The sequence below is a fragment of the Vigna umbellata genome, chromosome 2 (assembly GCF_029865625.1).
Source record: "Vigna umbellata cultivar VRB3 chromosome 2, Vumbellata_1.0, whole genome shotgun sequence".
NCBI classification, from domain to species: Eukaryota; Viridiplantae; Streptophyta; class Magnoliopsida; order Fabales; family Fabaceae; genus Vigna; species Vigna umbellata.
The window spans coordinates 51,518,082-51,545,616 of NC_142166.1; the positions used below are offsets into that span (position 1 = coordinate 51,518,082).

The window sequence follows — 27,535 nt, forward strand, 5'->3', positions numbered from 1 at the left end:
TTTTATCATCATACAACCACTCGATAACTTATTTTTCAAGATAATATAATAATTAAAAAATTACCTTTTTCTAATCATGAAAAAAAAGAGTGTCAAATTTATTGAATAATCAATGTATGTGAGGTTTCAAATAAGAGTACCCTCAAGACAAATTCAACATTTAATAAAATACAATAAATGTTTTATAATAATTATTCTTAATCATGTCAAATAATTGTTTTCATTTATTTTACTTAATTTTAATTGTTTTATAATTGTCTTAATTCTCTTTTTTAGTTTTAGAATTTAACATAAAATTGATATTAGTTTATGAAACTTTTCAAATTTTAAAAATGAATAAATATAATCTTTTTTAACTTAAATTCATTAAACTTTTTGTCATATGAAATACATTTTTCAATTCAACGCGTTAAAATGTGTAGATAATTCAAATGTTAATATAAAATGTGTTTAGTAGGTGAAATTTTTTTAACATAATTAAGTTAAAAATTCATTTTTAAAGCTTTTGACAAAAATATATTAAAATTTTGGACATAAATGTATTACAATTTTACGTTAAAGTTCTATACTAATATATTTAATCCTTTATAATTTCTTTTATCTTATAATTGAAGTTCAAAAAAACCTTGAATGACAAATTCTAAAACATAATTTATTTTTAAATATCTTCATGTTAGATATAATTAAGTTTTTATAACTTAGTTATGCAGGCACTAAAAAATTTAACCATAGACATCACATGAAAAATTTATCAAAAATTTAAATTAAAAAAGAAGAAGAAAACAATACATGAAAGATTGTATCAAATTCATAATAAAAAATAAGATTTATTATGAAAAATATTTTGAATAAATACATGTAAACCACTGTATCGTTCATTGTAAAAGAAATCAAGATGAATATTTTATTAACATAATGAATTTGTTCCATAAAAATATGAAATTTTTTAATTTGATATATTATTAGTTAACAACACTATAAACATGAACACTTTTTAATTTAAAACAATTAACCGTAATAACAAATGAAATAAATTGATAAATAATATTAAATATGTAAAACTTTTATCCAACAAACATAATCTACTAAAACTCAGTAATTATTAAAAAAAATTATTTTGAAAGATTTAATATTAACTTTTTTTTATGAATTATTCTTACAACATTTAATAGTTTAAAGAGACTCATCAATAGTTTTAATATTAAATTTTCTTTTTTAAAAATTATATCAATTCATTTAAAAAGCTACTTTAATTTTCTTCACCAGACCGATTTCCTTATACAATGAAAATGTAAACCATGCAAAGTATGTACAATGAGCTACATTCTATCTGTAACTAAAATCACCGGTGTCCTAATTGAAATTCATCCACAAGTTAGATAATTAAAAAAAGAGCGCTCTAAGGCAGCTGATTTTGTGCTCCTCATCCAACAAAGATACAGACGGCTGTTGTAGGAGTGACACGTGGCAAGACCAAAGTGGAATAAGGGTTAAGGGTCACAAATGTTGGTGGGACCCATGTGCTCACGTGTATATGTATATTGGAGTAAATCTTGGGATTCGTAGTATGATCAAAGTCCAGCCCGGATCTGATCTCTTTCTCTCTCTCTTTCTCCTCTCTTCCCTTCTTCACCATTCCCCTCCTCTTCTCACCTCTCTTCACGTCTCTTCAAATTCCACCTTCTCACTCTCAGATCAAATGCTTCGAAACAACGATTTCTCTCACTCACTCCCAACTTCTTTTTCATCCTTGCTTAACAAATACCCAGCCGATTCCAATTTCGTTCGCATTGCTATTCTCTGAACACTCCGCCGCACAATCCAAACGGTGAAAAGCGACAGCGCGGTCACGCTTCGCCGCACTATCCTTCGCTGCCTAATTCGTCAATGTGTGTTTGCATTCGTCAATGGCGGCGAGTTCAAGAGGTTTATCCACTACGCAGTTCGATTTCAAGCTGAGACTAGCGCCGCTCAATGTCGTTCCGCTTCACAAGAGTCACGTGCTGGAGCTAGCTCCGAGCAAGCGTAGAAAGCTCTGCTTCGACTTCGCTGATCGAGTTCGATTCGGAAGTGGCGCAATTCGGTGCTGCTGTTCTGACTCGGTAACTCCGATTCGCAGAACGAGTGGACCTGGCAACGGCGGAGACAAGAACGAGGAACGGAGGTTCGATACCAAGAAAAACCCTCACATTCACCGAGTGAGGGTTCAGGCCTCTCCTGCCGCAATGCCTTTCGCCTCTCCACCGTACGTTAATAATTAAAACTGTTGTTGCGTGAAAATTCGTTTCTATATTTAGGTCTTAATAACCTTGCGTCTTTTATTGATGAAAAATTAAAAATAAAGGGATAACAGTGTTGAGTTGCCGTTTTTGCATGATATTGGATCTGCATTTTGTAGATGTTACTTTCATTATCTATTCGAATGTACTGACAAGTTTATCATCGCGATTTGTAATATTTATGCATTTGTGGTAGCTGATAATGTGCTTGTATCGTCTTGGCTCAATTAGTAAGTTGAGGTGATTCCCTGGTGAGTGGAATGTGTGTTATAACATCATTGCTTGTGAACTAATTAATTACGAAAACTTCTATCCTGTTCTTGGCATTCTCTTTCATATTTTCTAACATTATGGGGCCAACAGACGACATGTTGATTCCCTGGTGAGTGGAATGTGTGTTATAACATCATTGCTTGTGAACTAATTAATTACGAAAACTTCTATCCTGTTCTTGGCATTCTCTTTCATATTTTCTAACATTATGGGGCCAACAGACGACATGTTGATTCCCTGGTGAGTGGAATGTGTGTTATAACATCATTGCTTGTGAACTAATTAATTACGAAAACTTCTATCCTGTTCTTGGCATTCTCTTTCATATTTTCTAACATTACGGGGCCAACAGACGACATGTTGATTCCCTGGTGAGTGGAATGTGTGTTATAACATCATTGCTTGTGAACTAATTAATTACGAAAACTTCTATCCTGTTCTTGGCATTCTCTTTCATATTTTCTAACATTATGGGGCCAACAGACGACATGTTGATACGCGTGAGTACCATGTTATGGTTTTTGTGAAATGAGAGGAAGAGAGTGGTTTTATGCACATTAGGTTAGTATGTAAAAATTATGATGCGTCGACCTTATTGGAGATTTGAATGATTTAGCAGGTTAAGTACACAAAGTGCCAGCTGGGGTAGACAATATTTGTAATATTGAGTTGAGTACATACATTATGAAGGTTGATTTCATTATATATACTTAAAGGGTCAATTCTTTTTGAATTGTTAAACGTTTTTGGGAAGGAATTTATCTAGATTTTAATAATGTCACGGTGCTGAAAATGTTCTGACCTACATTTAAAAGCATGAAAGGATGAAGCATGTTTTCAATTTTTCCTCCCTGTCTTTGCTTTCCAGTTGTCAAATGGTTTTATTGAAAATAAATGAAGCTTTTCTTGAGCAAGAGATTTATACCCTTGAATGTTAATTGGCTATGGTTTATACATTATATGCAACATATGGTTGTAATTGAAGATTTTTTTTCGTGGTTATGCTGCTTTGTGCCATGATGGCAACAGATCATTTCTGAAGCAGGAAAAATTTTCTCCACGTTGCACCCCGAGAAATTCTGGTCCACAGTCACGTGATACACCCCCGAAAAGAGGTATTTTTGTGTAATTTATATCCTTACTGCTTTGCTGCAAACATTACTGAAGGCCTTCTGATGATGTTCTTCAGTGACCAATCATGGAGTGCTAAAGTACTATAACTGTTTGTGTTCACTGATTCCTAACAGACACTGGTATAGCAAATGAGAAGGACTGGGGTATCAGCTTGTTAAATGAAAACGTTAATGAGTCAGGCACAAATGAAGATGGGAGTACCTGGTACAGAGAAAGTGGGGAAGAACTGGGTGAAAATGGATATAGATGTAGATGGACAAGAATGGGTGGTCAATGTCATGATGGTTCTTCAGAATGGAAAGAAACGGTATATTGTAATTTTAATATTTGAATGTCCGTATACGTTTTTAAAAATAAAATATAATATTAAACAGGGTAATAAATCTATGAAAGCATGTTACGTTAATGCAAGTTTTTGAATGAAAGCTATCTTCCAATTCTTTTGAGGAAGTCATCACATATAATCTTCTTGATACCTGCTGTTTATTGTTGTTTGCCTGAACAAATCGTCATACCATGGTAGAGGACTGGTCCCTTGTACCAAATGAAAAGGAGAGATCTTAATTTCCAAACCCTAGATAATAAAGATATCTGTGCTGACCTTCTGGTTATGAATGTTTTATGCTAAAAACGGTAACAATGAAAGCTTGTAGCTGAATAATGCTTCATGAATTTTCTTTTAAACAGGTCTAGAGTAATTTCTCTCCACTTGGATTAAATACCGTAGTTGATATTAATGCATTAGAATACGAAGTGTCGCTCAATGTAATAAGATCTTGATATGTAAGCATTCCACATACCTAGAAAATATCTAGCATTGCATTTGAATATTTCGACAGAATTTTGCTATAACTTTGGGATTAGTTCTAGTAATTTGAAAGTCAGTTATTATTGATATAAATATTTTTAGTGCCAAGTAACTCTGTAAAAATACCCATCTTCTTGATGAGGGAATGCTGTACTATTTATAAAATCTAACATCTGGATGTAATTCTTCTATAGCTGAACCAGGTATGACTTCAATTTGAATTTATTGGGGAGTATGGTGGTTTGGGTTTTCATTCGTTTTGTTAAAATCAGTCATTAGGATTGATTTTAAGCAATTAAAAGTGGAATTGTTTTATTGGAAAAGATATAATTTATTGTTCTTTTGTATTTTCAATGTAATGAGCACTTTCTTTGTCAATAATAACTTTCTACTTTTAGTTAACATAAAAGCCCAAGGGTTGATATTAACAAAACTCTTCTTTTAATGATAGCCTGATTAGCATCTTCCCTGGTGGATTCATTTTTAATGTTAGTTTCACAGTATTCATAGTGTTATCTGTATCACACCTCAGGTGGATTCCTTTTAATTGGTTTTATTGATCTAATTGGCAGTGGTGGGAGAAGAGTGACTGGACTGGATATAAGGAACTAGGTACGTTCTTTTCTTTATATTTGAAATAGCAGCCTTAAAATACTATAGGGCCAGTGCAGAATTACTTCTAGAAGTACATGGTTTTCCTGGTAAAAAAGAATATAGTTTGAGGGTTTCAAACTTACCTTTGGGCCTTGCCCAAACAGTTCATTTAGTTAATTAACTATTATTAATATTTGGATGGGCTATGCTTATATGCACATGTATGTAAACGTGACATTTAATTTATAAAAGGGTCCAAAATGAATCAACTGATTAAGATCGTGGATAGGAGAAGGAAGAATAAGCTAATAGCTGCCCAGTGATGTGGAATGTGGCATGCCACATGTGATCCAGTTGAGAGGGAAGTCAATTATAGGAAGTGTGTCAAAGGAAGGAAGGCAGTAATCAATTTGAAGTCTTGTTCGGAGGAGACTAAGCACTCTCATAATGCTAAGTTTTTCAGTTCTATACTCATACACATTGTTTTAGGCTCTGTAATTAGCTGACATGGGTCTTATACACTTGGTAAAATACAAATTTTCCTTATCTATAATACCCTGGTACCTGTCATTTTGGTATTATAGTCTTGATTCTGAGAGCTTGGATGGTCATCATACAAGCTCTGATGGAGGCAGGAGTGATAGATGTGGATCAAGAAAAGTTGAGTGAGATCAAGAAGCTCTTGCTGTAATGATTGTCATTGGTAAGTATAGGAAGTTGGAAATTGTTCATGGATGGAGTTATGGGAAAGAACCTCGTAAGTCATATTCATCATCTTGATGCAGTAAAGATACTCCCATTCCACTGTAATGGAGAGAAAGGAAAATGGAGATTCTAATATTCTTTGATGATGCGTATGGGTGTATTGTTTGGATTGAATGCTATTTCAAATTAAATTCCATCACTCAGAAGAAGCTCAATATGTTGTTGCTTGTAGGAAGTTCTGGCCTTGGATAGATATCATTGATGGGGAGAGAAGACATCTACATGGTGTTGGGAGGACTTCAAGGTAATTATAACACGGCATTTTAAAACTGGGTTCACCAATTCATTGAAAACCCATTTTGACCTCTACTAAGTATTCAATAGACTAATTATCATGGAGCCCATTAACAATTGCAATGCTCTTTTGCAGCTCTAAAGAAACTGGATTATGCCATGTTGAAAATCATTAGAATGAAGGGGACATGAGGCCCAGAGAACCAACTAGAAAGTTAGCCTGATAAGAGTTGCTTATAAATCAAGAGTTTGTTTGGCTGAGCTTCTCCATGAGATTGATACCATCAAACTAAATGTTTATAGGTGGTCCAATAACAGCTTGATAGTGGGTGACACGATAGGTTCAACACACCTCGCTTGGATAAACTTTGATATAATCCTAAAAAGTAGACTTTAAGTTGAACTTAACCTCACAACATTCATTTGGTAATATAAGATTTACACACATATATACAATTTGATTATATTTCTAGTCGATGCGAGATATTCAATAGTTAAATCCGTTTTCTCTAGCTCCTAGTTCATATTTTCTTCTGCTGAGTGATTGCTTACCTTTTTAGAAATGAGTGGACTTCTATGCCCTTGATAATTTATATCAGAGCAAAGCTCAGCGCCTGCTTATAATATTAATAATTTCTTCCATTGCTTTAGTTTCTCAACAAGTAATGCAGATTTAAGATGATTGCTTACTGCCCCCACCTGTCAAACAAGTTGAGGCTGGCTGACCTAAATTGCAACTTAGTTTCTTTTTGTTGATACAAAAGTTACTAAGAAAAACTTTACCTCAATCAGAAACAATTGTCAAAGGGTGAATCCGTGTAAGCTAAGCACCTCTTGGATTAAGTTTTCTGCCATTTCCTTGGCTATGAAAGGGAGACGGACGTGTACAAAGTGCATATATATACCTAGTTAGGTGATCTACCACTACAAAGAATGGTATATTGACAAACTTAAGTAGGCATTCTTAGGGGTTGCAATGAAACCACCTAGCTATATTAGAGATAATGTTTGGTGTTTGTATATTAGAGATAATTTTTATAATAAAGATATAGTTTGTAAGTTTTTTTTGTATATATAACAAAAAGTTGTCTTGTTGTGGTGGTTGAATTTATTTTAGCTTCCTAAAGGAACAAGGCAGGAACCCATATGGGACCAAAATTTCAAAATTTGGCGATTTCACTCCCTATATTTCTTTGCCTGCATGCACCTTCCAGGTTCGTTATGTGTGATCAATCCAGTTTGTGGAAAAAAAAAATCCACAAAGAAAACAGTGTTGCCATGTCAAGCATGCCAATTGGTATGAGCTCACTTTATAGACAGATTATTTCCGACTGTCAGACAAGACTTGAAACTCCTTACATAGTAGTATGGAGCCTCCTTTATCGTCATGTTCCCTAGCAGATCAATATAAGTTGTATAAAATTGGATCCCATTATACAGTTGGGCCCTCACTACATACTGCTGTACCTCATAATGATGGATCTTCTTTTAAGATCACTTTTGCTTCAGACTTTTCAAAGTGATTCCCTTGAAGTTTCCATGATTTTGACCAAACCAGATAGTCATTCCATGCCTAGTGCCCAACCTTAGAAATCTAGCTGATTGAATTGCAATGTTTGAAATCCCAGATAGCGTACACAGTGGCAGACACTAAAAATGCTACAGTGAGATAGCGTATAGCAGGATAACTATTATTCTGAAATTTCTTATATTTTATATACGGTAGGTACATATAAATTCTAAAAGATCATACTCAAAATTGATAAAGTCGCAGACATAGGTATCTTTAACAAAACATACAAGTAAATACCAATACAAGTCTGTACGAGTTTCGTACATGGGAATTATCAATCATCATCTTCTAAATTTAAGTATTCTTTATGATTGTCACTTTACATCTATTGATCTCAATTCTGGAAATTAAAATCTCAAAAATGTCATTCCAAAAACGCTTAGTTTCTCTGCTCACAGGGTTTTTCTTTTGTAATCAACACATAGTGTTGTTATATCATATAATTGAATGATTCGTTATTTTCTCTTTTCACACTTTTCTTTAACCAAATCTCATGAATGAATTAGAAAAGCTATATAAGCTGGAATTGTAAATGAAACTATGAAAGAAATTAAGAAAGTTCTTCTGAAATTATTTTAGTTGATTATTCCTCTACTTTATTTGTCATCCAATCATTCAATGCATACAATATATTTGGTTGTTTTATTAGTTTCTTTCCATTCTTCCAAAATAGAGGCTTTACAATAAATAGTTGTTTGTTTTATAAGACTTTTGATTAAGTTCTTTTATCTATTTTCAAGTTTAAAATTATTAGATTAAACATTATATATCATCTATACAATATATTTCAAGTCATTTTTCATTGTCTCTAAATTACAGTTCACAATTAAAAAATAAGCTTGTGTACTTTGGATCTCGATGTGATATCTTTGATGTGAATGATCATTTATCAATCGATGGTGGGGTTGCTGAGTTGTAATTTCATATATTGCCATTCCCGTACATGAGCTGGCATTAAAACATTTCTCTGAATCGAGTATCATTATCATCCAATGGTGTAATTGATTGAAGAAATGCTGGATAACAGTTTGTTGTATCACTTGTTAGACTCTTAAATAATCTTCGAAGACTTTGGGTTTGGGTGTAACTGAACTTAAAAACCATAACTATAGGGTAAGGGTTGTCCCTCACTTGTATATATTATTTTGTCCCTACAATATGGGATTTTCAACACTCTCCCTCGTAACAAGATTTGGGCTTCCTGAGTGTGAATTTTGTAGGATTCAATATCTAAATGTGATTAAATATAGTTTTGAAGCCATCTTAAAATCTGGTTTTTGGGTTTAGTTCAACCCTAACAGCTAGCTCATAGAATTGTCCCTCACTTGTATACACTATTTTGGCCACACCATTCGACAATGGGGGATAACCTACAATTATAAATCCTGTGACTTGTTGGTGCATTTGATTGATTTTATACGATCTTGCAGGTGTGGAGAAATCTGGTAGGAATTCTGAGGGGGATTCTTGGTGGGAGACGTGGCAGGAAAATCTTCATCAAGACGAATGGAGGTCATTACTTTATTTCTCTGCTCGTGATGATTAGGTAAACCCTGTGAATTCTTGACACCATGTCTTGCATGTTTAAATTTGCAGTAACATAGCAAGAATAGAAAGGAGTGCACAAAAACAAGCAAAATCAGGAACTGAAAATGCTGGATGGTATGAGAAATGGTAAGGTGGTGTAGTTTACCAGGGGGAGGGTGTTTGGTTTTCTGTATGCGTTATAAATAGGTCTAATGCATTCCAATATTCTGTGTCTGTTCAATTTGGCTAGGTGGGAAAAATATGATGCTAAAGGCTGGACCGAGAAAGGAGCACACAAGTATGGTAGATTGAATGAACAATCATGGTGGGAAAAGTGGGGAGAGCATTATGATGGAAGAGGGTCTGTTCTCAAATGGTAAGGGTTCTGATTTTCCCATCTTCAAATGTCATTTACAATGTCATGTTACTCTGTACAAGATATTTTTTAAAATAGCTTATTAATTTGTAGTGATAACTGGGTGTGGTTTGGTGAGTAGAGTTGGTTTTCATTTGTATTGAAATTTGCGTAATTGTACCGTCTAATTTTCAATAACGTACTGTAGAATGATTTGATGAATCTAAACATCAAATTACTATATTGATTTTGTGCACTAAAATTTAAAAACACTAAATGACTATGGGTATGTGATCAAATGGTGGATATCTTTATTATTTGTATTGGTTAGTTTTTAAGACATTGTAGACTTAAAATTAACATGAACTTAATTTGCATGACTTTCAGGATCTTTCAAACTTTTAGCCCAGCAAGGATTTTTCGAAATTTTATCTTATAAAATAGTATTCATGATGTAAGATTGGTTTTGATTTATGCTAATGTCAATGGATACTGTCAAGCGTTGAATTATGACAGTTTTTTCAGGAGCATAGGAATGTCTTACTTTTTAATTTGTGGTCATTGTTCTTTTTAATTTTTTTTCCTTCTTTCTAATGGTAATGTGTTGATTTCTTCGGATACGAGGGAAATATTTGAGTTTATAAAAAATTTATTCTGGGTTTTAAAATTAGTTTTTTTTGTGCTTCCTCCTCCTTGCTTACACTTCCTCAGGACAGATAAGTGGGCTGAAACCGAGCTTGGAACGAAATGGGGGGACAAGTGGGAGGAGAGGTTTTTTAAAGGCATAGGTTCAAGACACGGAGAAACATGGCACGTATCTCCAAGCAGTGAACGTACTGTTACCATCACTAAAATTTTAGTGAAAAGTCTACTTTCATATTCTTACCATTCAATAACGAAACATCATAAATATTCAACAAAATTAAATGTGATAAAATATAACAAATTGTGATTTATATTATTAATTCTAAAACTTTTCTATTGATGAGCCACAAAAATTATTGAAATAGTTCAAATGAAAGTGTCTTTTCATTCCATTTCATGATTCTCTAGTGCTCCCAAAGATTTAATAGTCGAAGGTTGCATTCCATTTGAATAAAGCATGATAGTTGATTTCGTGTGTAAGATATGAAATATGTAATGCATTTTGTCCTTTAAAGTATTAAACATGAATGTATGACTCTAAAGAGTTGAACTAATCTTTGGACAAGTTTTTCTATACGCAATTATAGGAAATAAAAGGAAAAAGAAAAAAATGAAATGTGTTTTTTTGTGAGTTGAAATTAACTCATGCAAAATAATTTAGAAAAGTTATACGAAAGAACTTTCACAAATTAGCTTGTGCACAAATTAATTTGAGTTTGCGGAAAAGTTCTTCTGATTTTTTTCTCTCCTACTGATGCTTAAAAAGAAGTTTGTTCAAACAAATCTTGGTTCCGCAAATGGGTCTTCTGGGTTTCTCTCATTTTCACTCCTGCTTTTACATGCTTGCTAACATGGTCTTCTGTCACCATATTCCTACTTTTTACCAGGTTGGTCTAGAACTTGGGGAGAAGAACACTTTGGAAATGGGTATGGTATCTAAAGTTTACTTACAGCTGATTAGTGGATTATTTGTTCATGGCAACAATTTAAAAATGCTTTGATTGTTAAATAGATCTGCATCCAATGCCCCAGTTTTTTATTCTATATCGACTTCTTTCGCTTTCGTTTTTAACAGGAAAGTTCATAAGTATGGAAATAGCACAACTGGTGAGAGCTGGGATATAGTTGTAGATGAAGAAACGTACTATGAGTAAGATTTTCGGCAACTAGCCATTCTATTGCTCATGTCCTCTAGTTAATCCAAAGGCCTTTGATGCATCTAGATGGGTTTAGTCCATATAGAAGTATGTGTCTAGCGATTGTTGGGTAACCCGCAAGTACATATTCTTTCCGTTTTTTCATAAAGAAAAAAATTGCTACAAAATACTCAAGCATTACAATAAAGTGATAGACGTGTTAGATCAGGATGAAACATAATACTGGTTCATTCTTTGCTTTGTACATTTTAAAAATAGAATATATTTTGAATTAAAATTCCGAGTATTAGTCACAAATTGATCTCTATAATTAGATTATAAAATGCCATTAACGTTTGTGATTATGAATGATGATAGGCATATTGGTAATTTGAATTTGATAATGTCTAAAATTTAGGGCGGAACCTCACTATGGATGGGCGGATGTTGTGGGTGATTCAACCCAATTACTTTCAATTGAGCCTCGGGAGAGGCCTCCTGGTGTCTTCCCTAATATAGACTTTGGTTCGCCTCTATCACCTGAGGCTAATGATGACTCGCCTCAAGATTTGCCCCCTTCACAATGAACATGATCTGACTTACAAGCTCCATTATTTATTTTCTTCAATTTTAGGGAGATTCCATCATAACGAGTGGAACCCATTTTGTAATATATACTGTGGATCGATCATTTTATTCATTCTTTCCATTTTAATGTTATACCTTTACTTTTCTCCTTTGGTTTTCCACTATTTAAAATTGACAATTTTGTCATTATTTTGGATAACTTTCTACGGTAATCGATACTGTGCCACATAAATTATGCTAAACGCAGCTTGATATTTAATGTTTTTCGGTCAAATTTAGTCGGCAATCGCTGGTAAGATAAAACTATTGTGTCTGCCACCCTTGAGCTTCCCACCCTACAATATTGCTCTTTATACATTTCGCACCCAACGCAAGCAAATTATTGGAAATAAAATCTACCTTTCATTATGACAACATTTATGAAAAGAATTTATCCATGCTTTAAAATGGTTAACCTGTCAGGACAACACTATTGATTGCTACGTTCCCTTTAGGCGAATAAACGACAGTTGACATCCAGTTGCTTCTAAAAATTATGTTGACCGCATTATACGTTAATGGAAGACAGGAAGACAAACCAGTAAGTACAGATATACAAATTTTCCTACTTCCTAGCAAACTCGATTCAATTTTGTGTGCAGCTTCTATATGTCGAACGACTGTCCTCTAAATCTACTTCCGTTGCTCGCTTCTGATCCCCTCTTCACAGATTCAAGTATAAGTCCAAAACAATACCACCAAACTGAGGTCATTATGTCCTTAGAAATGCAGAAGATGATCGTATGATTAATTTTTTTGAATTTCTTTTTACTATAGTTCGCCAGTATTGAGAAAGGAGCGCCTTTTCTGTTTCCTTTTTTGGGCTTTATCAGCAGCTGTCAAATTGAGCAGCAACTGCGTAAGGGAACGTGATGAGGACAAACAACCATAATAAGTCAACAGGTACATCAGCACTGGACAAGGCACCATCACTAATCTGATATAATTTCCTCTAAATCAGGATCCTCGAAGTTCATAGCATCATAGTCCGAAAATGTTTCATTGAATGTACCCTTATCTGCTAGATCATTCTGATCATCATCATCATCATCCATTTCTGGCCATTCAGCCTCATTGTCAACATCCGGTTCATCATTTGATGCATTTCTCTTCGTTGTATTATCCTTTCCATGTTTTCGAGGTCCTGAATGTTTCTCAACTTTGGCTGTGGAATCTTCACATATGCAGGTCGATGGATTCTCATGAAATCCGCCTCTACCTGGTCTAACCTCCTTTGGCTCCCCCATGAAGCCTCTCTGGAAATTACGGACACTGGACGCAAAAACATCCCAAGTCATGTTTCTTCTATTCAAGAACAATCGGTAGAGTTTTTTAGCATTTGGACGAATGGTTGGTTTATGCCCAAAGTATCTCCTACAAGAAAGTTCCCAGAGAGCTAATTAGCAATAGATATCAGTAAACAACAGAAATTAAAATAGATGTAAATGGAGTATAACATACCTTCGTCCAGCTAAAATTTTTGCCATATTTCCATTATTATTGGTTACAAATACATCACTTTCATCACAGACGATGAAGTCAAGAGCAGCCATGCGAGAAGAAAATGAAGAAAATGATTGTAATTCTTCCTTGGTAGCAATGGTCTCTTTTGAATGGTAATTAGGAAACAATTCCTTGAGAGGCGCCAGTGTTCTTTCCCCTCCATATACTTCCCCTGATGCAACGTAAATATGAACATCAGAACCATATCCCAATGCTCTTAGCATGAGACCAACTTCTTCTGGGGTTAATGGGCATCTTCCCTGCCTCCTTGCCCTATCAGGATTGCTTCTCTGCATGTCAATATTCCTCATATTATTTACCAGTCCGTAAATCAATTTTTAAAAGTGTAAACATAGTTCAGCCAAACATTTCTCGACTAAGTCCTAATTTCATAGCATCTTGCCACTATCAGGGTGAAGAATGCTCAGACGTTTAAAGCCATTGTTGTTATTCATTCTATGAAAGGATCCTGTTAAGTTTGTGTATCCTGTGTACTGCTATGGTTTTGGATTTCCACTCAAGCATATATAAAAAAAAAAAAAAAAAAAAAGCTACCTAAAAGTGAACAAGATGTGATCACATTCTCAGTATCTCCTAATAAATTATAGTCGGTATATAAAATTTTGTGAGACTTACATGTAATGTCTTCCACCTCCGCCTTATTGCGCCTAGTTCTTTCTGCTCCTTCTCTCCTCCACCATAATCACATCCAGAAAATGCCAGCATATCAGGTTCAAATCTGTACAAAAAATGGCAATCAATGTAAAAAAATTTCAATTATCATCTCTTATTCTACCTAATTAACTGCATCTTAAATGTAAAAGAATAAAAGAAATTGCTGCTTGTGCAAATAGAATCAGCGAATGTTTTTAAAATTCAAGCCATCTTTGACTTGTAGAGGTACATAATCAATGGGTCACTAGTGTGTGTGGTGGTGTAAACCTCTCCAAGCTAATACAAGGTGGCGGGTGTTGTTCTCAGCTATTACACTTTTCACACAATTTAATTATTTTGAATTAATTTTCAGAAACAGCGAGTTACAAGCATATCAGTGTGGGTCTTGAGGTACACAACAAATGTAGCACAGGTCTCGAGAGAGTACTATCAGGAATGCAGGACATGGGTCTTTTATTAATATAATGGAAAAAACGGACGGTCCATTCGGACAGGTTTATACCGCTTAAAAACTAACTTTTTTTCTAGTACGATGAAATCTACACCAAGTTAGAGACATGCTCGATCTAAAAAGTAAATCGGGCTGTATACACCTTTGAATCCCAATCGGACCGACCGGTCCAAACAGGGTTTTAATACTCTGGAATCAACAAAAGCTGCAACAAGTACGATCAATCAGATTAAGCTCAGGATGTGGACTTGACCTAAATTATGAGCATGTGAATGAGTGCTTGGGAATTTCTCAAACAAACTGGCTACTTTTTACGACAAGGAGAAAGGGAAAAAGGCAACAACTGGCTGTTAGACCAAAAGGGTCAACAAGAATGCACATGGCAATTCACTGGCTCAATTTAAATTGTACTACTTGCAAATGCTGTCAGTCAAAACTCGGTCCTCCATGAAACAGATCATTCTTGTGTAAGTGTTTCATATTTTATGGAAATAAATTGGATGGACACTTTCGTTATATGCTTATCTAGCATATACGTATATGCATGTAATGCAGCCGCGTAAGATTTATCAGCATAGGCATAAACACTAATTATATATTCTAGTGTTTTGGTGGTCATCATATTGATAAATCAAATTGATACCAAATTTTGGAGATTTAATGCGATGGATACAGATAATAAAAGACCAAAATTCAATCAAACTACCTTAGGTGCAGTGCAATATAATGTTTACTTCTCATCCTCATCCAATGGACCAATTTTTCCCCCATTCCAAGTATTGGGCTGGTAAATTTTAAAGCATGGTAGTTAACTCTACATCTCAACTTCTGATATTCTGTATCCAACCTGTTTGCAAGCCTGTAGTCAAATTTGCTAAGCTGGACAGCCTGCCACAAAATGAAGCAAACAAATAGATTTCCTGAATAAGTAAACATTCAAATAGTTATCCATTTATATGGTGGACAGAAAAAGGTATCAAATTTTAAGGCATTAATTACTGTTTATCAAATCTTTAAAAAAATGTAACATTTGGCAACAACTAACTAGAGCTTTCATGTCTTTCTGAAATATAAATTTCTTGAACATCTATTGCAGTTTTGTGAACACAAAATGTCCCATTGTGGAAAGCAAAATTCAAAAAATTAAAAAAATCCTGTAATTTATAAAAACTTGGATTTCAAGTCCTCTAAAAGTTGAGAACTTCAGGGTTTGAAATTTGAACAAGGTAGTCTTTCTCAGCCGTTAGATATGATGGATAAAATATGTGGCTCTGAGCGAATGATATCTTTTTGACTGAAATTTTTTGGCAAAATTGAGGAGGTGAATGGATTGGGATATTGCAGACAGAGAAATATAAGAGTGCTTCGCTGATAGAAAAGATTTAGATAAGACATTAAAAAAAGGTAAAGGAGTAGAAATAACCTAGCTTGATTCATAAGATAAGTTAGGCATCGCACACTTGGGGGATAAAATTCATCAGACTCATGCATTCAACTCACTGGAGGACCAATGCTGAAGAGTCATACACTCAAATAAAACCATTTAATCAAATCTAATAGACTCTGTATAAGATCTACCTAACCAAGAATAGAATTCTAGTCCTTGATCTAAATGCATTAACGAAACATCTACTTAACAGAGAGAATCCAGTGTGTTGGAACCCACAGTAGCACCAGTAATAGTTTCAGGAGATTAAAAAAAAAACTTACATGCTTTTTCATGATTACAGGTAATATGCGAGTTATATAACATCTTTCATTACACTTCCTTGGAACCCGCATATTGTATGCAGATAATGGTTTCCTACCCTTACTGGGAAGTTGCTTTATAATCTTGACATCTTTGGAAAGATGTGATATAAACCAATCAACATCAAAGATCTCTGAGAAGTTACTGCAAAAAGTAAAGTATGTCACCATTGCACAATACTTGGATATCCAAATCAAATCACAGGGGCAATCCGTGCCTCTTTTCTAACTGACCTAGAATCTTTCCAGAAAGATCGTTGATCCAATTTTGGAACAACAAGCGTAGCATTCAAAATTCGTGCAACAACAACAGCATCTGTAATCTGCCAGTTACGGAAACAGAAGGATTGACATTAATAGCAGAGTATAATTATAGAGTGTTCCAACAACAGATATCCTATACTGTAATGTACCATTGCGATATGCATCATCATAACCAGAAAAACAGATGCAATTGCAGCAAACAATTTAGGGGAACATTTTGTCCAAAACCTAGCACATCCAGAAGGATAAGGGATATATATTTCATCCATGGAAGCAAACAATAGGATTGTCAGTATAATTGTGTATTGAGAGAGAGATACATAGACAAGAAAAAATAGTCCTCTACTACGAAATGCCACATTACTCACTACTGCAAAAGCAAGTTGATTCCGTTCGACAACATCAATCTTCGACCGAATCCAATTGAGGCAGCAGAAGCATTTTCCCCATTTTTAAGTTCATTTCACATTTTTATTAACTATAAGTGTATAGATAAAAAAATCAGACTCCGAAACCCACAATTTTTTAGAAGTAGAAACAGAAGCCGAATATCAAATCCATCATTGACTATAACAATCACAGAGAGTCCAAATAATTACCCCCGTTCTTTGCTGATTCAAGCCTCCACTTGTCGCAATCAACAAATATCGATTCGGAAGTGTAATCACTTGAGCTTCTGCCACACGGAATGCATAGTTATCGGTCATTACACACATTCATATATCCAAAACCAAATCCAAGTTTCAAACGAAAAAGTTTTACATCGCATCACTCCACACTACTGAACCAACAATGATACGCACTTTGAAACTTGTTGCTGGAATTGCTACAGCCGTAGAAGTGCTCTGAATTTCGAGAAGTCCAGATATCGCGTCCCAACTTTCCTCCGTCTCTCTAAATTATTATCATTAAATTAAGACAAAATCAATCAACAACTGAATCAAGATCCAATAACATAAACGTCATCGCCAAATTCAAACAGAAGCCAGCAAATGAAAAGCCCTAACCGGAACGCCGAACTCCGGATGTTCAATCGCCTCATCCTCACGAAAGCTAATCTGAACAATAATTCCATACATAAAACAAAACGATTAGGAATGTGCGATCAATTACTTGAACTATCAGAAACCTCTATTCGTTAGAGAGAAAGAGTACCGTAGTGTGTTGTCGTTTCAAGTGCATACGATCGGTTTCCACGGGAGAAGGAGCTAAAAACGAGAGGAGAGCGAAGAGAAAGAGTAGTGCGGCGGCGACGGCAGAAAACACCGGGATCACTACACGGAACCGTTGATAATAGTGTTGGCGCCGCCGCTGATATGCCATTTCTCTTTACCTCTCTCTGTCTCTCTCTGAGCGTGTATGTGTGCTTATTGAAGCACCAACTCGATAAAATTATTCCAGTTTCATGTTCGTCTCACACAAATAATTAATAAATCATTCTGAATCTCACACGACTACAGCATGGCATTGCCTGTGGCGTGGTGCGTTGCGAAAACAGATCTGTTTGTTCGATATGATAGCGTTGCAACAGAGTTGGTAACAATACGAGAGCCTTTCCTTCTTCTCTCGTTGCAACGCTACCAGGTAAGGTTTATGACGCTTCCCTTCTTCATCTCTCTATCTGTTATGCCTATCTTATTTCTTATTTTTGCCTCCCACGTGTACTGTGTCGCAGTCCTTCTATTTCATCCTTTTCTTTTCCTTTAACAGACGCGCATCACTGCTCTCTTCTTCCTCCAAATTTTGGGAGATTTGATTTGTTGTCAACTTCGCATGCTGTTCAATGGTTGGGATAAATATCAACACATGTAAAAAATGTTTCCATCAAATATTAAGGCTGGAATATTGGTCGAAGCGTTTTTTCTAAGCATTTCGTACCTCGGTAATCTTATATCCTCTCTGTAATAATATTTTCAAGAAACTATTTATATAAATGCATCGAAAATAAATACTATATATGTCATTTTTAATGAAATTTTTTTATTTAAATGTAAATAAAAAATTCAATTGAAATAAAAAGTTATTAGATTTATTAAAATTAAGTGATCTGTTTATGTTAAAAACATTGAAGATATACTTTAAGACAATAATTACTATATTTTCATTAAATTATTTTATTACAAAATTATTTGAAATAAGTAACGTTTTAAAAATCTTTTTAGTAGATTGTTTAATCTTTTGAAAAATAATAATAATAATTAAAAACATTTATAAAGATTAAATCACTTGCTTTTTTACATAAAAAACAGTGACTCAAAAATGTAATGTATTAAATTTGGTGAGAAACAAATTCATTATTATTCTATTATTGAATAATTTTGTGATAAAGTGTAAAAAAAGTTGTTTCCTAACTTGGACAGAGAGGAATTTTAAAGAAAAATATATCTATTTACTTATAAATATTTTTATGGTTTTGTATTAGAAGTGTACAATATTTTTATATTGATATTTAATCTTATAAATGATGATAATTTGAGATTAAATAACTTCTTGAAATAAGTCATTTTATATATTTAGTACTGTTTGTTCCCACATAAAAAGAGGATGACAGTACTTTTTATTCGAATTCAACTAATAGGGATAAAGAATGTTTTGTTATTTTGATTTTTTAGAATAAAGAAAAAGATTGATTCAATTTATATTCCTAACTTTGAACAAAAGGAATGTTTTAATGAGAATAGACTTACATTTTCATCAAACTTCGTTCAATTTTAATTTATTTAAGCAATTTACGTAATAAAGACATTTCTACTTTATTCGTCCACTTTTATTCTTTCAAATGAAGGGAATAGAGAGATATTAAGAAGAACACAGGTCGATAAAATAAAAGGAGAAAAATGACAATTTCATGGTTAAAAATAGAAAAAACTAAATACAATTGAATTTTTTTAAGAATATTTGATTTTAAATAAAATATATATTGTTTATATTATTTTATACTCTTAATAGCATTTTTATTAACGTTGTTGTTTATTTTTATTATTAATATTATTTTTGTTTATTGTTATTTCTATCATATAAGAAATTAAAGACAACCATTATCAATTATAGAACATGTTTATAATAAAGAGTAGACTATACAGGTAATGTGATCATTTATGTTAAGTTGTGAGTATTATTTATTCCTTAAGAAAATATGAAGATTTTCATGGTTTCCATATTTTAAAAATCATACATTTCATGGTTCTCTCTACTCTATCATATTTTTCCTTCCCACCATTTCATTGTTTCCAAACAATTTATAAGTCTTCATTTATTTGTTTCTAAACAATTTGTAACTATGTCTAACAATTTTGAAAAAATATTTTTTTATACATATTATATAAGTCTGTTTAAAAGAAAATTACTTGATTAGGTCTAATAATTATTTATATAGATCATATTTTCATAAAACATTTGTTAACCGAATTTAATTATAAGTTCATGATACTTTAAGTCAAATATATTTATTGAAATAAATTAATTTGGAGATAAAAGAAAAAAAAAGGACAGAAGAAGGTAACCACGAATTCCTATATATAAAATAAATAAATAAATATTTTTTATAAAAATTATATATTGACCTTTACCTTCTTAACATTGGAAAAAGATTGTACAATACCAATAATTATCATTTGACAATCTATTAAAAGATTAAATGATTGTAATAAAGTGAACTGATTTGTATTTTGTAGAGAGAAAAAAAAAAAGATGATGAATGAAAGTGTATAAATCAAAGAGTAATATCAAATAAGTGTAAAAACTTTTTTGAACATAAAAAATACTAACGTCTTTTCAACATTAAGGTGAATAAAAATTTTACTGATAATGATAAGTTGATACATTTATATTTATTTAACATACTTTTATAATTAAAAAAATGAGAAATAATGTGTTAAAGGAAAAGTGTCTTAAAGTATGTTTTGATACTGACATTATTTTGTATGTAAATTATTACATTGTAAAAATGACTATTATCATGTTATTTAGTTTATTATTGATATTACCAGATATATTTAGAGGTTTAATAACTAAGGATAGAATAATGTAAACTAAATTGATTTAAATACTCTGAATAGTAAATGGATTGTTAGATACACATATAATAATAAGACTACAATATTACATTGAACTTAAATTGATGAAGCTTTGTGGTTATGAAACCTTTAAGCATTAAAAACAAGATGTAAGTGCTTGTTGTGGTAATAAACTTTTGAAGTTAACTTTTAACCAATTTTTTCCATTCAAGTTATACCATTATTTATTGAAGAACTAATGTGAAAATGATATGGTTATTTTTATTAATAAAGTTAAATTGTAGGCAGAATTAAAATTGTTTTTATTGTGATTAATAACACCATATGAAATGAAAATTCAAAAGTAATTAGTCATATAGTTATTTTTGAGAAACCAATATGAATAATAATGTAGGACATGGGATTAGAAAAATTGTGAAAAGCTTTAAGTATTTTAATTAATTAGTCCATCCCACATAATCTACAACACGTACAAGTCAATAATATTGATTGGACTAATCTACACTTAAAAAAATCATTATTCCTAAGTAAGTCAATTATCCTTTATTTTATTTTATCTTATTGTTTATTTACTTCATACTTAAATCCCTGTATTAATTCTTTTGATTGTATTTGAAATTGATTTTTAAATTATTAACAAATGTGGGAATCATGTCTTGTTTGAAAATATAGAAGCATGTACTTCTAATTGAAAACATGAATTTTTTGAGGACATTAAAATATTTTTAACTAATTATATGTTTATTTTAAATTCACCATCTCCAACTATTCAATTACATGCACATTACAACAACAAACATGATAAATATAGAAAAAGTGGAAGACGAAAGTTCTTCCAATGTATCTAATGCTATTGAAATGAAAAAACAAAAATAGTATTATTAAAATATGATGATTAATTATTATAATATTTCTGTAATCTAAACAATAATTTATTTTTATATTTTCTTATTTATAGAAAATTTAACTTTGATATATTTATTAAATATTGTGTTTATTTGACTTTTTAAACTTGTTTTTATCGATGATAAATTTATGGAGTACAACAAAAATATGAAACATTAAAACAAAATTATTATTGTAATATTTTTCTAAGATGATGAGGATTTTATCCGTTGAATATACTAATCTTAGATTTCAAAAAGAGGATCCACATATATTAATTTTTTTCATTTTACTTGCCGTTCATGGCAACTTATCATTTATTGTACCAGCTGTAGAATTCATGTAGACCATGGTTGCACTAAAACTAGGGGAATGTAACATTTACTAGGTTTGAAGTTGCTTGTTGGGTTATCTTCATATAAGTTATATATATATATATATATATATTGCTTTAAATGTTGAAATAAAGAATTAAGATCCTATTGTTATGATATTTCTTTATTCATATTCCCATAGATTTGACAAATTAAATAAAAAATATTTTTGAACGAAATTAATATAATTAAACATATTGAGATTAAACTGATAAAAAAATTGTCATTAGTTTTAGTATTATTGGTACGTGTCAGGTGGAAAATCACGTGTGAGCCTCATCCCTGAGAATTATGAAGCAGAAGAATGGGACTCCACAGTTGCAATATGAAACCTTTCTCTTTGTGAAACCAGAAACAGATTATTTAACCTTTAATCATGTATTCCTTCACTGTGAAACCCTTTTTCGTACCTCAATTTATTTCTTCTTCTTCTTCTTCTTCAACTTCTACTTCCTCCTCTTCAATTTCTCTCGCCTCCTTCTCATCTCGTTCTCTCTCATCAATTAGCTTTTCCAGAAATTCAAAGCACAGAGGAAGGTTTGGTCTGAAAGTTGAAGCTTATGATTCCTCCAACAACGACGCTTCTAAACCTTCAAGTGCTGGCGATTCCAAACCCCCTAATGGCACTTTGGTACTGCTTCTCCTTCTTCTTCATTTTCTATTAATAAAAGTTATACTTTTATTGGTATATTTTATCATTTTAACAGAAAAAAGTATTTTATTAATTGTGAATGAAAACCTCTTACAATAGGTTAGTGTGATCCTGGATCAGTGAATGAATATTTATAATCTTTAAACTCTCCCATGGAATCTCAAGTTTCTTCAGCATTATATGCCCTGGCCCGAGTGACTATTTTGATGGATATGAAATTAAAATAGGATCTGCTGTCAAAATAATTTTTTTCTGTGAATAAGTATCTACTTCTGTCTGGTAAGTTATCCAAGGAGTGATTTAATGTTTTGAGTTCACCAGTCAAAGAGCAGGAGAGAAATTTTACTGGAATATGTCAAGAACGTGCAGCCAGAATTTATGGAATTGTTTGTGAAAAGAGCGCCTCAACAGGTATGAGGATGTCTTGTTTATGAACAGTTTATAGGACTTTTGATTGATTGCAGCGGAAAGATGGCTGCTTTTTTTTTTTTCCTTGCCATGTCCTCTTAGTGTGGTGAAATTTATTTTGGTGATTAGGTTGTGGATGCAATGCGCCAAACAGTGACAAATATGATTGGAACACTGCCCCCTCAATTTTTTGCTGTAACAATTACCACTGTAAGATGCAATGATTTTTTTTTCTCCTCTTGCTTAAATTTAACTATCATTTTTAGTGAGCAATATTGCAAGCTATGATGTTTGTATTTGGATGGATAGTCAACTTGTAGGTTTCTTTGATGAAACGTTGTTTAGAGGGGATACCTTACTTTGTTTGGTTTATTTGTCCCTGAAATCTGTTTCTGCAATGATTATCCCCATTTATTTCATGTCACATATTAAAATTGAAAGTGTACTTATTTTACCTTTGTTGCCATTTTTATTTCCTTTGTTTGTTAATATTTACTATTTGTGTTGTTAGTCCCAATCTCAAAGCTTTTTATAAATTCTTGCCCAAAGAGAAATTGCCTGAATGAATTAATTGAAAATATTCTGGTCTTGGAAGAATAACATGTTTTAACCACAAAATGGTTAAATTGGCAGAGAAATGTTGAGCCATGCGGCTGGATTGAATTGCAGTTCTTCTTCTTTTTTGCGTGATCTTACGTGTTTCTGTGGAATCATTTGGCTATTTATTAGGTAGCTGAAAATCTTGCACAGCTCATGTACAGTGTCATAATGACTGGATACATGTTCAGGAATGCACAATACCGTTTGGAGTTGCAAGAAAGTTTGGAACAAGTTGCTGCCCTGCCAGATGTGCAAGATAAAAAGGTAATACTGTTTCTCTTTCTTCTCTTTTAGCATTCTGTATCTGATTCAAAAAATAATTAAATGCTTGGATAAGTGAAAGGATGTCACATATTCAATTTGGTGGACAGAAGATTCATTTCCTATCCTTATTAGTCTTTCCTATTTAGACTCCAGTCCAGCTTACACAAATGAAAAATGGCTTCTTTAATTTAACCAGGTGTTGACTAGTAGAAGAAAAGCTTGTTATTGGGTGAAGGAGAATATAATAGTTTCTTCTTCTTGTTTCTCTCTTCCTCTGTATATTCAATATGGTTTCAAGAGCATAACATCTTGGTTCTTTGGTCATGGTGGATTCTTCTTCATCCCTCTGCCACACTCTTTTTCTGCTTCAGTGGTTCCTTCACTCTCACCAGTCACTCTTCTCATTCCATTGCAGAGAAACTCAATTAAGATAATTTTCTGCTTTGGAGAGAACGAATTCAACTTGTGATAAAAGGTCATTATCTTGCATGACCAAATCTGGATCTGTTAATCCTTCATATCTAACCTGGGAACAACATTATAAATTACTCTTCTTGTGACTTCAGTCTACTTTAACAAGTAGTATGCTCATGCAAATCATTGGTTGCGTTCTTTGTTGGGAGCTTTGGAGGAAACTGCATGAGCATTTTGATGCACATATGCAAGTTAAAGCAAATCAACTGCACACTGAATTACATAGTACAATTCCTGAAGGAAAAACCATGACTGAATTATTGGCTTGTGTGAAAGCACTAGTTGCTTTGATTACTAAATGGCCATAGTGTTTCCTTTAGGTACCACATTATTATTGCACTAAGCAAATTCGAATAATAATTTAGTTTGTACTTTCTTTAATTTATGCTCTTAAAACATTGCAGGATGTGTCAGATTATGCCCCTGGCACACAAAAAAATGTTTCAGGTGAAGTTATTCGGTGGAATAATGTTTCTGGGGCTGAGAAAATAGATGCTAAAAAGTACATTGAATTACTTGAAGCGGAGATTGAGGAGCTGAATCGTCAAGTTGGAAGACAATCTAGCAATGCACAAAATGAACTATTAGAATACCTAAAATCTCTCGAGCCTCGAAATTTGAAGGTTAACTCAACTTTTCATTGGTCAATATAACTCGTTCATCCAGCTGTTTTGTGCTGTCTGCTAAGTATAAGTTTTCACATGTTGAGCTGTACTGTACTTTTTATTTAGAATTTATACTTAATCAGTATTGAACAGTCTGGTATTGCATTTTTTTTCATAACTAGGTATTGGTTTGATGTTGATATATTCATCTCAATTATAAACTCGCTTCCACTGCTGTAGATTTACTTACTGATTGTGATATTTGCTTCTGTATCTTTTGACATTCCCATGCAGATTATTAAACTTAACCAAAATAAGTATCTTTGATTCTCTGCAGTCAACTTTTTGCCTTAATAACCCTTCATTTCATTTTGTAGGAGTTGACTAGCAGTGCTGGTGAGGATGTAGTGTTTGCTATGAATACATTTATAAAGCGACTGCTGGCTGTTTCAGATCCTAGCCAAATGAAGGTTTATTTCTGCATTATTTTGATCTCCTTTGTTTTCATTTTATATTCATCATTAATGTAAATTTTGTTCTTTTGGCATCTTTCAAAATGGTCTAACATTTTCAGATTACAGTAACTGTATTTATGTCTGTTCGAAAAATTGAACTGATTTGAATTGTATAAAGAAAAAATAATTGTTCTATTAATTTGCTTATTTAAATTGAATTGCTCTTAAATAAAACTGCTTGAACTAAACTGAATTTTAACTTAAAATATTGGAAAATAAGCTTCAAAATAGGATGTTTATTATAATAATTCAAACTATTCATATGGTTTAAGCAATTTAGATTAGTTAAATTTAGTTAAACCATGATGTAGTTAAGTTCAATTCCTTTAAATCATTATACAACTCAATTTAGTTCAGTCAAATCACTTTTTAAAGTTCAGTTTAGTTTTACAATAGTTGAGTTCGAATCATGCATTTTTGCCTATCCCTATCACTCTACCCACCATTATTATCTGGGTCAATATTGAATGCTTTTGTTTTTGTGTGATTAATTTATTTTTAGGATACATATTAAATTGAAGTCCTAGTATTTGATAAATACTTCCGTAATCCTTGTTGTGGTGATGATATATTGTCTATTACTTCAAATAATAGTTTCTTTGCCTTTTTTGAGTTATGACTTGAATGATTGAACTTGAAATGTGCTCTTTAACTGTCTGAACAAGTTGCATGGAGGCAAAATTTCCCTATTTTTGAATAATAATTTTGTCACCTAAATTGGTGGTGGTTTTGTTTGTATAAACTGAGGCAACCAAAAACTAGAATTTTTCAAATTGATTTAAGTTCTGTCTGAGTATTGTGACAGAGTGAATAACCTTCTCTATGCTTATTACTGTGAACAATATCATTCAAGACTTTTGAATTAGTTGTTTTAATTATGATTTTTCAGACTAGCGTGACGGAGACCAGTGCAGCTGAACTAGCTAAACTGCTTTATTGGTTGATGGTGGTTGGGTACAGCATTCGCAATATTGAAGTTCGTTTTGATATGGAAAGAGTACTTGGCACTTCTCCAAAGCTGGCTGAATTGCCACCAGGTGAAAATGTTTAAACAATCTTGAATAAACTAGGTCATTGAAGTACTAATGTCCACAAGTTCTAAGTGGCCTATTTAGATTTTGCACTTTTTTGGTTGATTGGCTGAATGAATGGCCACGACCTAAAAGAGAAGTCTGCATTTTTCAGCGGTCTTTGAATGATTGGTCTCCTGATAGATTATTTAATATATCTGATGGATAACATTTTTTCTCTGGATACTATGAAAACTCTTATTTGCAATCATCTGACAACGATATCAGGGTTGATTTCCCTGAAAATGTGCTATGCCTCTATTTTTATGTTACTTCTTTGACTGTCTGAACCCTGGTGATTCTTTATAAAGGCAGCAGTGAACTTGGTCCCCTTTTCAGCGTTTCCATATTCTTCGCCAGAATGCATCAACATATATTCTTTTTGTTATGTACGGTGCAGTGAGCTGAGTTATTCTTCCTAGATTTATTTTAAATTGTTATATTTTCTAATTTCATATTTTAATCTTGTTATTCTTTTAATTTCTAGTTCATATATATATATATATATATTGATGTTATATTTTTAAATGTGATCTTTAGTTTTATTATATTTAAATTTTGTTGATTATGAAGAGCTGATTAATGTGAAGAACTAAAATCTAATAGTCAATTTTTATACTGTTTATGTAATGCCTACTATAGTTGAAAAAATTTCTTTTGCCAATAATTTCACTGTAATTTTCATTCCGAAAGCATCATGGAATCGAAAAGATGTGTCTTTAAATATTGGCCTAGTTTCTACTACGATAGCTTTAACAGTTTGGACAGGTGAAGGTTGGAGTTATAATCTTGATGAAATTTCAGCCAATCAAACCCTACTTATATTTTCTGCTTTTAATTCGAGTTTCAATGGAATGTTTTTTGAATTAATCTGATATTTTGACTCAGTTATTTTGTACGAAAATTTGTACAAGAAATTTCATATATTGGTTTGTACTTATGTTTCTTCATCCTATATTAAACAATATTATACAATAAATATTATTGAAGAAAATATACAAATTATTTCATACAATAAATAAACTAAATAAAAGATGTCGTCTCCTAAACAAAAGTAAATAGATAGATATTTGGTAAACT

The 27,535-nt window shown here is 32.5% G+C and overlaps 3 protein-coding genes across 5 annotated transcripts; 2 read left to right on the forward strand and 1 right to left on the reverse strand.

The window, feature by feature from the left end:
* Window positions 1-1,556: 1,556 nt before the first annotated feature.
* LOC124821603 (inactive purple acid phosphatase-like protein) lies at window positions 1,557-12,058 on the forward strand. Its single transcript, XM_047293516.2, has 11 exons — window positions 1,557-2,245; window positions 3,582-3,667; window positions 3,800-3,993; window positions 5,067-5,106; window positions 9,091-9,172; window positions 9,257-9,334; window positions 9,438-9,563; window positions 10,254-10,375; window positions 11,075-11,114; window positions 11,263-11,337; window positions 11,742-12,058. The coding sequence occupies exons 1-11, from the start codon at window positions 1,908-1,910 to the stop codon at window positions 11,908-11,910; spliced, it is 1,350 nt and encodes a 449-aa protein (XP_047149472.1). The 5' UTR covers window positions 1,557-1,907; the 3' UTR covers window positions 11,911-12,058.
* A 232-nt stretch (window positions 12,059-12,290) lies between these two features.
* Window positions 12,291-18,370, reverse strand: LOC124821602 (O-fucosyltransferase family protein). Its single transcript, XM_047293515.2, has 10 exons — window positions 17,748-18,370; window positions 17,600-17,650; window positions 17,396-17,486; window positions 17,192-17,268; window positions 16,563-16,651; window positions 16,290-16,473; window positions 15,286-15,467; window positions 14,090-14,192; window positions 13,412-13,743; window positions 12,291-13,324 (listed from the first exon to the last, which is right to left on the reverse strand). Exons 1-10 carry the CDS (start codon window positions 17,913-17,915, stop codon window positions 12,883-12,885), a joined length of 1,719 nt encoding a protein of 572 aa, XP_047149471.1. The 5' UTR covers window positions 17,916-18,370; the 3' UTR covers window positions 12,291-12,882.
* Window positions 18,371-22,144: 3,774 nt separating this feature from the next.
* Window positions 22,145-26,727, forward strand: LOC148204278 (uncharacterized). Of its 3 annotated transcripts, none has more exons than XR_015784464.1 (7): window positions 22,145-22,498; window positions 22,841-22,930; window positions 23,057-23,137; window positions 23,657-23,791; window positions 23,988-24,266; window positions 24,358-24,585; window positions 24,670-24,805. XR_015784464.1 is itself a non-coding variant. In XM_088107422.1 (7 exons), the coding sequence occupies exons 1-7, from the start codon at window positions 22,244-22,246 to the stop codon at window positions 26,434-26,436; spliced, it is 1,035 nt and encodes a 344-aa protein (XP_087963548.1). In that variant the 5' UTR covers window positions 22,167-22,243; the 3' UTR covers window positions 26,437-26,727. The 3 variants fall into 3 exon arrangements, 1 of the variants encoding a protein (XP_087963548.1); XM_088107422.1 differs by lacking the exons at window positions 23,988-24,266; window positions 24,358-24,585 and adding exons at window positions 25,248-25,340; window positions 26,275-26,727 and having other exon boundaries at window positions 22,167-22,498; window positions 24,670-24,888; XR_015784463.1 differs by having other exon boundaries at window positions 23,988-24,585.
* The last annotated feature ends 808 nt before the right edge of the window (window positions 26,728-27,535 follow it).